The sequence below is a fragment of the Nanorana parkeri genome, unplaced genomic scaffold (genome assembly GCF_000935625.1).
Source record: "Nanorana parkeri isolate BGI_ZX_2015 unplaced genomic scaffold, ASM93562v1 scaffold1127, whole genome shotgun sequence".
Taxonomy (NCBI): Eukaryota; Metazoa; Chordata; class Amphibia; order Anura; family Dicroglossidae; genus Nanorana; species Nanorana parkeri.
In genome coordinates, this window is record NW_017307395.1 from 388,968 (window position 1) to 400,147 (window position 11,180).

An 11,180-nucleotide genomic window follows, 5' to 3' on the forward strand; every position below is an offset into this window, starting at 1 on the left:
GTGAACTCCACCAGAGATCTCTTGCTGATGATCCCTGAAAGTAGGGATGCATCATACCGTTTTTTTGGTATAGAGTACTGATATTTTGACATTTTTTTTTCGGTACTCGCCGATACCGAGAGTCCCATTAAGGAAGCCAGGCGGCGTGTAATGACTCACCCCCTGATTAGCCGGGAAGCCGTGTAAAGACTCGCCACCCGGCTTCCCAATTAGGAAGGAAGCCGTCTCCATGCTTCTGGTCACTAGGTGACGAGAAAGCATGGAGCCTGCTTTCTGGCCAATCAGGAAGTCGGGCGCCATGTAATGACGCGGCGCCCTGCTTCCTGATTGGCTCCATGCTCTCTCGTTATTAGGTGACGAGGGAGCATGAAGCCAGCTTCCGGCCAATCAGAAAGCTGCCCGACCAATCAGGAAGCCGGGCAGCATGTAATGACTCACTTCCCGGCTTCTTGATACCGGAAGTATTAGGCTAGGCACCGGAGCATTTGGGCAAGTACGAGTACTCGCCCAAATACTCGGCATCGGCACCGATACTAGTATCGGTGTATCCCTACCTGAAAGGATTCAGAGGTCCAGGTGTGATTCAAGCCACCAGCATAACTGAAATATCAGTTTTGGAAAGACCAGACCTTTATACAAAAGCTCCTGTGTGCTTGGTAGCCATTTTTTAGACTAAAGTAACAGTCCTGGACTGCTGGAAATATTTTCCCTTTCTGGCATGAAAGGGATATTTTTACTATTATATACTCAAAGCCCTTTGCTTGTAGCAATCTAGCAAATAAGCAGGACGCAGGCCTGGTGGCAGCAGTGTGTGCTTAGTGAAATGGCAGGCAGGATATGAGGCTGCACCCAGCTCTGCTGGATGCATGCTCCTTAGGGGAAGTAGAGGATTACGGAAATGTTAGCCATAGGGCTGGACAACACAGTCCATATCAGTGTCATCCAGCCACTTCAGTTGCCAAACAGACATAATGTCCTGGGTTTGTAAGATGCCCAGAATGTTAACGCATACCCTAGTGGCATATGGCTGGCATCACATCAAGTACCAAGCGATAGCAGCCGCGATGGCGGCAGCAAAGGCAGCTAAAACAGCTTTGACTTCAGGGCGACTTGCGAGGGCCAGTGCAGAGTGAAATGGACAGCCTGAAGCTCCGCTGGCTGCTGCAGAGGGAGACAAAGACAAAAGGTGTAAGCAGCAAGGCAATAGAATTGTAGTAAATCTAAACCCTAAATGGATTTTATTTAAATTTGACAAAGCACTGCGAATCAAACGACTGGCAGTTTTTAAACTTTCTCTTCTCCTTGTGTCACTCTAGGACTTGGCCATATAGTCATACTGAGGAGCACAGAACAAGAAATGGTCCCGTCACTCAAAAATCCTCCAACAAATTCATGTAGTCCACCATCACGGATACACCCAGCAACCGCTGATGCGTCCCTGCCTTAAACCTTCTTAGGCTGGCCATACACCTATCAATTTTTTTTGTTCAACGTGCGGGCTGATTGAAAAAAAAATTGACCTGATTCCTCCATCAACACAAACAGCGTGTCAATTAAGGAATGCTGTTTACATTGTATTCTAACAGGTGCTGCCGGCACCTGTCTGAATACCCCATCAGAGCGGGCAGCTCATTGGCGATCGAAAATTTTACAGCCGGGCTCCTTCGATCAGCTGATCGAGGAATGCCGGCTGAAAGGGAGCCGACAGCTCCACACACTGTGCGAATTTTCGGCCCATACATTAAAAACCGGTCGAAATTTGACCAGTGTATGGGCACCTTTAGTCTTAGGGTTCGTTCACACCAGATGCAGTGCATTCTGGCCTGATTCTGGCCAGAACGCACTGCATCGCATTGCGGCCGGCCATTGAAGTGAATGGCACCGTAGCCACGCCCTCCAGCCGCAATGAGATCGCAAGGCACGTTGTGCCTGAGGTGCGATCAAAATGCTGGCCCGCCACGCCCCCTCCTGCCTCACAAAAAAGTGAGCAGGCCGCAATGCGATGCAATGCACCCTGGCCAGAATCGGGCCGCAACGCACTGCATCTGGTGTGAACCTAGCCTTAGAGAAGACTAAAGTTGGCCAAGGTGGCTGTTGGCATCCTTTCAGCCGGCATCCCTCGATACGCTGATTGAAGGAGCCGGTCGGAGAATCTTTAAACAGAGCCGGCATGCACCGACCTGCTGGCTCTGTTCATGTATTCTGACAGCGGTAATCAGAATACAATGCAATCAGCGTGAGATTCCTCGATCAATGCTCATAAGTGTTGATGATGGAATCTGTTATATTTTTTGTTCAGCCCGCAGGTTGAACAAAAAATATTACAGTGTATGGCCAGCTTAAGACATTTAAGGCAGAAACGCATCAGCAGTTGAAGGGTGCATCTATGATTGCGGACTAATAGAATTATTTTGGAGGATTTTTGGGCCATTTCTTATCGTGTGCCATCTATACATTTGGAAGGAAGGCTCATCTGTGCACCGAGTGGTGGATGTGAGGCCCATACTAGATGTGAGCTGTACTTCACTTCGATACTGAGGAGTGCACTAGCATGGTGGTGACATATCTGTAGAGGTGTAAGCAGTGATACGTTGCTCTACATATAGAGATATTAAATTAATATTTTCAAAAAGCTCACCTTCCTTAGCAGCATAATAGGGGCACTTGCGGAGATCTCCCTTCCCATCATGTAATGGGAGACCAGCACCCTGAGGCTCGTCGGGAATCGAAGCTCCTACTTTATCCAGCTCATCAAACACCTGCAGAATGGAAAGAACAGTAAAGTCAGGAGTAGAAGACTGATAAAAGTGTGTCCCGAAACTCAAACCTCCAACTCTAGAAGGGGAAGCAGAGCAGAAGATAGAGTCCAGTGAGACAGTCAAAGAAGAATTGGTGTCTTTTACTTCTCCTTTTGATTTAGTTTAAATCTGAAGTGTAATGTATACGTATAACACCTTCCATTGTCTACCACCCACCACCAATAAACATGCAATCAAAATGTTTCAATCAAAGCATTTCATTTTCAAAAAATACCTCTTCTGATATACCATCACTGGGTCTGTCTGCTCAAGTTTGGTGGAAGGGGCTGTCTGGCTCCTGGAAATGTCACAGTACCCTGTCTTTTCTTTCAAGAGCGCAATATGAAAAAGAGCACATCTCCGTCATCCCTTTAGGCATGCCTGCTCCTCCCTGCTGGGTGCTGAGCACTTAAGCTGTGCACTCTGCTGATATGTTGCTTGAGCATGCATATCTAAAGGGATGCTGGAGATGTGTTTTCAAAGAATGCTCAGGAACACAAACTATTAATGGCAGAGAAAGCAGGAGAAGAGGGGATTGATTAATTATGGAAATCATTCAGACAGGAAATGAAGATGGGCAGCAGAACTATGGGCAAAATAATAGATGACACTACATGGTCACTTCCTTAAACTGACAGATTCCCTTTGGCCATGTACACATGGACTTCAGTTTGTTTAAGATCGGTGTGTACAGAAAGCTTTATAAATGCACTTGCAAGGCTTTCAGCAAGCTACGTGCATCATTTCCAAAGCCATTAAAGCAACCTTTAGCTGTACTTTGTGAATGTTTAACACAGGCCTTAAAAGTCTGCAGCGCTAGATGTACAACACTCACTTCCATATTGAATCGGAAAGCGCGGTTAGCCTCCTCCACGATGCTCTCCTTGGCCTCAGCGTCCAGGTCCAGTGTGTTCATTCGGGCCCTGTACAGCTGCTTGAACTGCTGGGCGTTAGTGACATTATCGAACATGTAGAACTGGACCCCCTCCCCATCGCTGGGGAGATGCAGGGCTCTCTGAGCCACCTTCTTCAAAATCTGACCACCTGACAGGTCCCCCATGTAACGGGTGTAGGCGTGAGCCACCAGCAGCTCTGGTTGGTGAAGACCCAGGTGGTGGATTCGCTCCACATAGGAGCTGGTGGCCTCCGAGCACTGGATGGCCTCCTCCCAGTCCTCTCCATAAAAATAAAGAAGATCTTCCTTCAGAGCCTCAGTCCTGTGCAGCTCCTGAGGAAAATATAGCGGGATGATGGCTGGGTGGTCCTTATTCCGGTCTAGTTCCTCCTCCAGAGCAGAGTATGTGTAGTACAATGCAGTGGTGGCCAGCTGTGTATAAGAGAAATACATTTTAGGTCTTGGTTTTCCAAAATATTCCATCCAAAGAGTACATAGGTACGTGAAATCGAAGACAGTTTTGACAAGAAGCAGAGTATAAGAATTACAATAAAACAAGGCTACAAGTCAAGATACCATTTTGGTTTTTATCCCATAAAGCCCAAAACATTGAAAAGGAACTTTGTAAAGATCCCAGATACTGCTTGTGTACCTCTGCGTTGCCCATTCCTAAATTACAACCTATGAACACTCAGATCCTACCTGATGCCTTTAAACTGGAAGAGAAGTCCTGTTTAAAAATAATTTGCTGACAAGCTTTTTATAACAGACTATGCAAGTCTCTGCTGACATAGAAGCTTCTTCCCGCCTGTTAGCAATTGTGGTCCCACACACTGAGCCGCACATGTGCATCTCAGGGTCCAGGCTGGGCAGGATTCCGGCAGAGATTTAGTAACTCCCGTGCACATCTGTGGGAGTTAGGTCATGGGGGGCCGGCCAAACAAGCTGCTGAAGACTCAGATGCTGAAAGACCAGGACGAAGATGGAAGCATTGGCGAGGGAATATGCTCTGGCAGATAACACTGCCATAATGTGTTAACATGCTGTGCATACTAGGGCATTATGGCTCAAAGATCCTGGGGACCTTTTTCTAAATTAAGGCCCCGTTCACACTGAGCGATTTTTGCAGCGATATCGCTCATATTTCCACGCGATATCGCTCTATGTAGCTTCTCCAATCCATTTCAATGGAGCTGTTCACATCTCGTCACTCAATATCGCTTGTAGCTCGTCGCTGGTAGCTTGTCGCTCCTACATGACCCTTTTTTCAAGCGATTTCAAGCGATATTGCATACAGCCCAATAGAAAAAAGTTACGCGACAAGTCGCTCAAAATCACGCGATTTTCATGTCGCTCAGTGTGAATGGGGCCTTAAATGTTCACCGCACTACTGTGTGGCAGCCCAGCCCCCTAGATCTTCATCGCATTGCCCAGTGCCGCACAGGCTTTGCAGAAAAAAGTCCTGCCACCCAGCTCCTATTGCATATGCACCTTTGGCCAAATAATTCCTATAATGAATATTTAGACCTATTATTACTATGGCGGGTCTGTGTTCATGGCAGACCCCCAGCCATCCAGAGCAGTACACCTTCAGGCACCGGAATAAATGAAGTGAGCTCACCTATGTGCAGAAGGCTCAGGATACAGGGACATTCTACAAAGGCTGTGCAGGTAACAGGGGGGTGGCACTATCACAGCACAACTTCACTAAAAGAGAAGCTGTTCTTTAAAGAAAACTTTCACAATTACATTTTGCTTCTCTGCAACCAAGGCAACTAAATGCCGCTGAATGGATGCCAGCTCCACTCGGCCGTGAATTTTCCAACCGGATCCTTCGATCAGCTGATCAAGGGATGCTGGGTGGAACCCGTGCAGCGAATTTGGCCCGCTTTATCAAGAACTGGCCGAAATTTGAAGCGTATATGCCTCGCTTAAAAGCGCCCTTCATACTGTCCATATACAGAACACCCCTGAAAGTCAACTCCCCGCTCATGTGATTGGCTGTCTCCTTTTCCTAGCATTGTATTTCTTATTACAACACTGGGACTGATCATGTGATCGTAGAAGGCAGACTGTCCCATGCAGTGATCAGAAAGGAGCAAGTGACTGCAATGCATGTGCCAGCATCCACAGAACAGAAATGAAATGAAGTTAATCCTTCCAATGTCTATAACTGACCTACAGAAGACTGTGGATTTGTTTTTTAAAGTAGAACTGAAAACACAAATACAATAGGAAAGGAAGAGTTGTGTACAAATGTCACAGCACAGCATTATAGGACTGTCATACTGCAAGCACCAACCTTAAACAGTTCCCTCTTGATGCGTCCCTTCAGAAAGTCCTTCACAAACTTGGTATTTTCAGCCTTGCTGTGAGATTCCTTTGTGCCCTCCTTCAGAAGCTCAGACAGGTCTGTGGGTCTGGGTGGGAGAAACAAGAATGTTCAGTAACGCATCTCATCCACAGAACATGGAAACAAGCTGGTAGTTTAAATGGAAACCCCTTCAATTTTACCCAATGGGCTTGTAAAGCTCGAGTCACACCAGATGCATTGTAGCCTCAACGCTAGACAAAACAATGTTTTTAGATTGAAAGCCCTCCTTACCATCTCGTCTTGAATTGTATTGTAATGTCTTCCTTATATTGTAAAGCGCTGCGCAAACTGTTGGCGCTATAAAAAATTCTGTATAATCATAATAATAATAATGTGCCTTGTTACAAATGGGCTCAGTTCACACCTCTGCATTGGGGTGATGTGCACTATATAAAAAACAAAAACAAAAAAAAGGACTGCATCACACCACGCTGTGCCCAAAGAACTAAACTCAGGAGTTAAATCTTAAAAATACATTCAAGTGACGTAACTATTAACAACAGTGTATCTTATATGTGTATCACTCGGCTGTAGATCCTCCAATCATCTCTGAATTGGTGCTGACACTGTCCTTCCTTCTGGAGAGGGGCTACATTTGTTCCCCATGGTCCCTGTGTGTGTTGTAAAGTAGCCACCGCTCCAAGCTCACTCTCAGGATGGACTACAATCTCATGTTTAGTTTACTAATTTGTATTGAGATTGTAGTCCATCCCGGGAGCAAGCCTGGAGCGGTGACTACTTTACAACACACACAGGGACCATGGGGAAAAAAAGTAGCCCCACTCCAGAAGGAAGGACAGTGTCGGCACCAATGCAGAGATGATTGGAGGATCTACAGCCGAGTGATAGACAAATAGGATACATTTTTGTTAATAGTTACGGCACTTGAATGTATTTTAAAGATTTAACTCCTGAGTTTAGTTCTATGGGCACAGCGTGGTGTGATGCAGTACTTTAAGAACATGTCCCTAGTGAAATTTTAATAAAGTTCTTAAAAATAATAAAAAAAGTAAACAGTGTAATGCTCTGGGATCGGCACACCAGCACTGTGCCTGGGATCGGCACACCAGCACTGTGCGTTGTAGCGCAGCTACTGGTGTGAACGCACCCTGCGTGTTGTAGGGATATTAGAGCTCCTTTGGGGACCGGGCTGCAAGGAATAGCTCTATGTACCTCTATATAAATAGCTGGGATACAAATACAGATTTCTCACCTGTATAAATGTTAATGGTTTGACGTATGCCACTTAGAACTCTCAAACTGCTAGTGAAAAGCAAGTCAGAGCACAGAACTGTCAGGGCAGGCTCTGACTTGCTTTCATTATATACCCTGGTCTCTCTTACCACGAGCAAACAACATGATCAAAGCCAAAATATAAAACAAATGCTGGCCACAAACTCTCCTTCATAAATGATGCTGCAGATTATAAGACTGCTTGCAAATGAATAATAATAAACATTTAAATAGCACTGAACACAAATCTGGGAAAGCACAGCATTCGTATTCGCTGAGATGAGACCAAAGATTTGTGTTTTTTGTTCTGAATTTTATGTTTTTTTTAAATCTGACCTCCGGCCTTCCCTTCCGCCCTGCACAGTTGTACCGGCTCCTCTCCTGGACTGAAATTACTTCCTCTGATATCACTGCACACTGCGAGCTCCTCACAATGTGCATTAGAAGCTGCGGCAAGTCACATAGAGCCCGCCTCATGTCCTGGCTGGAGGATGCCCATCATCATCTAGCTTATCGAGCCCTGATCTGTCCCTTCCATTCATGGGAATTCAGTTCTGTCACTCATGAAGCCTCAGCATCACATGTAGGCTTTACCTTGGTAAAGCGGTATTCATAAAGCCATGTGCAGCCCCTTCGATCGACCATAATCTTCTGCATTGCATAGGGAAGCACAAGGCAGAATTGATATAATATTCAGGGGCTAGTCTGTCAAATCCAGGAGCCAGCAACCTCTAAAGTTAGGTGCCAATGGTCATTTTTAAGGAGCATTGGCTTTCTAGCTCCCTCGTCAACTCCTCCTATGCTCTCATCCAGGACTTCTCTAGAGTCTCTCCCATCCTCTGGAACTCTTTACCCCAACTTGCCCATCTATCTCCCACTCTGACTGTCTTAAGGCGATGCCCTTAAGACTCATCTCTTCAGGGAAGCCTATCCCACCTCAACCTAACCGCTCAACCATCACATTCTCAAACAATTCATCCCCACACAGCTACCTCCTCATGTATCACTTGCCCCTCCCCTTTTAGACTGTAAGCCCTCACGGGCAGGGCCCCCCTTACCATCTTGTCTTGAATTGTATTGTGATTGTAATGTCTTCCCTATATTGTAAAGCGCGGTGCAAACTGTTGTCTATAAATCCTGTATAATAAGAATAATACCCGGCTCCTGGGATTTGTCCAGCCCTGGGTGAAGCTCTATACCAGAGGTGTGTGCGAACCTTGGCACTCCAGCTGTTTTGGAACTACAAGTCCCATGAGGCATTGCAAGGCTCTGACAGCCACAGACATAACTCCCAGAGGCAGATGCATGTTGGGATTTGTAGTTTTGGCACAGCTGGAGTGCCAAGGTTCGCCACCACTGCTCTGTACCATCCCCATGCTCTGTTTCCCTGGCACAGCACAGCTTCCTGTACACCTGTATATGTATATAGGTACTCGGTGAACAATAATCTTCTGACAAGGTAACCAGTCCAGACACAAGTACACACAGGGACTGTGACACGGGATGCAGCGGCTCACCTAAGTTCTTGTTCTTCTTCCTCTTCTCCTGCAGCAGCTCCATAAGCATCATTCTCTCCTGGCTGCTCTCCGTCCAGCTTGTCTGGAGCCATGGCCTTCGATCCACAGTCCGTTCTGTATGAAATAATAGAAGGATGTCACTCCAGCACTAGACACCGGACAACAGGACACAAAGGAAGACACTCCTGCTGCAGTTATCGGGACATGTGAGCGACAAAACAACACAGGAGTAATGTAATCCAATACGGCCTCCTGGTGCTAATGAAGAGAAGACCTAACATTCCTGGCTTCTTCTGTCCCTTCAACCCGGCTGCTGACCACCCCCCACCACCACATAATCCTCTGCGCTCACTTCCCCTACACAATGACAAAGCCAACTGTATCCTATGACCAGCACTGCAGTATGAGAGTCCACCGGATTATTGCTCTCTTTCCCTTTCACCCACAGCCGCCCGTTCTAGACGCCTCTCGGGTTCTGTCACGTAAGCACGGAAGCAGGTGACCGACAGCTGAGCGCACCTGCTGATAAACCAAGCCAGCGGCGGGCAGTCTGCAGCTCATGAAGCTTCGTCTGAACCAGGAGAAATAGAGACTCTGCTAATTATACTAAGTGAATAGTCAACCTGTCCTGTAAGCCCAGATCAAAGAGATGGGGATCATGACACGGGAGCAGGAGACGCCAGGGACTCACAGAGGACAAGTGTGATCAATGACAATGCAATGACAATGACACAACAAAAGACACTAGCTATGTATAAAAGTACAAGATTTACAAATAGATTACACATACTGCAAGTAGAACGACTTCCAGGGTCACCCCTGTGCCATCTGCTGCATGGCAAGAGGAATGTTATTACTTTTTATGGGGCCTGTTCATGCCCATGTGTTGTGGACATGACTCAAGATCAACACAGAGCAAGCAGGAAGCAAACACAAGGAAGACAACAACCAATGTGACAGCAGATGTGGCTTGTCATTGGTCAACACAAAAACAGCATTGCAGTGCATCAATAACACACATGCATGACTATGCAGAATGAGACGAGGGGGTCATTTACACCACTGCAGTGACCTCATTCACTGCCCGGGGCACAGAGAAGACAAGGTGCCCTGTTCACACTGCAATGATGACTTGGTGGGCTGCGGGAGAACGCGCTCCATTTTTTGCACAGTGCACCGAAAGTCATCGGTCAGCACGATGCAATTCGGCTGCGGTACGTTACTTTAATCAAATGTCATTTTGTGATGCTTCAATAAAGTTATTAAAATAATGTAAAACAGTGTGATGCGCTGAAACAGTGCAAAGCACCGCCCCCTACTGCACATAGCGCACACTACACTGCACGGGAAAACGCTGCGGCCCAGTGTGACTGGGACTTAAGGGCTTGGTCACACTATGTTCATTGAGCTGGGATGATCTGCACAGTAACTAACAGTTTGTATTTTTCATCACTTCCTGATCACATGACAACTGTAACAATTTGGAATGCCTATCACTTCCTGTTTCTGTGACAACTGTAACCATTTGGATTTTTCATCATTTCCTGTTCCTGTGAAAACAATTTGCCGGTCTCTGCGGTCCCTCAGCCGTCCGGCCAGGCGCGCAGCTGCGGTACCTCAGCCGTCCGGCCGGGCTTGTGGTCCCTCAGCTCCCAGCATACATACTGTAGAAAGCTGAGGGATCACAACTCCCAGCATACATGAAGAGCTCAGGGGCCACCAGTGCCAGGCTGGCCGAAGCACCACAAACCCCAGCAAATGTTATGTATCCCATACAGCTGCAAATAGGAGTTCTTCAAATGACCGGGTATGCTGAGAGTTGTAGTTCCCCCGGTTGGAAGACAGCAGCTAACACACATACAAAAACCCAACATCAGTAGAGAGAGCAGTGCAGGTTCCTCTCCTCACCGGATATTCCCTTCGTCTGCCTTCTCTCCGCTCTTCTCAGCTCAGAAACCAGCTCCCGGGTGACGCAGGAACAGGCCGCACACCGGAAACACTCGATACCATAGCAACAGGCCGCCGCGAGGAGGCGGAGTCAGAGCAGCTGTCACTGCTCTTATTTATGTTTTTTTTAATAAAGCTTTGCTTGTATGTGTCCCGTGCAGGGCGGAACGCAGGGGGCGTATCCTGTTTTTGCGCTAGCACTGCGCAAATGGGGCGCTAAAAAGGCCATATGAGGTTGCAGGAAGATGCAGAATAGAAGAGAACCTGTCATTTCATTTTAAGTGAACCTGTCATGACGGAATGTAGGGGAGCTGCCATTACTGAGCTGTACTAAGCTCCTGGTACGAAGCCTTGTCCAACAAATCAGTAATGGCAGCTCACAGGATCCCTTCATGACAGGTTCTCTTTAGCCACGT

At 47.0% G+C, this 11,180-nt stretch overlaps 1 protein-coding gene across 2 annotated transcripts; it reads right to left on the reverse strand.

Moving 5' to 3' along the window:
* Nucleotides 1–757: 757 nt before the first annotated feature.
* On the reverse strand, nt 758–10,880 carry HMOX2 (heme oxygenase 2). 2 transcript variants are annotated; one of them, XM_018568014.1, is made up of 6 exons: nt 10,698–10,880; nt 8,818–8,937; nt 5,996–6,113; nt 3,634–4,125; nt 2,639–2,759; nt 758–1,161 (listed from the first exon to the last, which is right to left on the reverse strand). In XM_018568014.1, the coding sequence occupies exons 2-6, from the start codon at nt 8,907–8,909 to the stop codon at nt 1,034–1,036; spliced, it is 951 nt and encodes a 316-aa protein (XP_018423516.1). In that variant the 5' UTR covers nt 8,910–8,937; nt 10,698–10,880; the 3' UTR covers nt 758–1,033. The 2 variants fall into 2 exon arrangements, with proteins under 2 accessions (XP_018423516.1, XP_018423517.1); XM_018568015.1 differs by having other exon boundaries at nt 8,818–8,931; nt 10,726–10,729.
* Between the last annotated feature and the right edge of the window lie 300 nt (nt 10,881–11,180).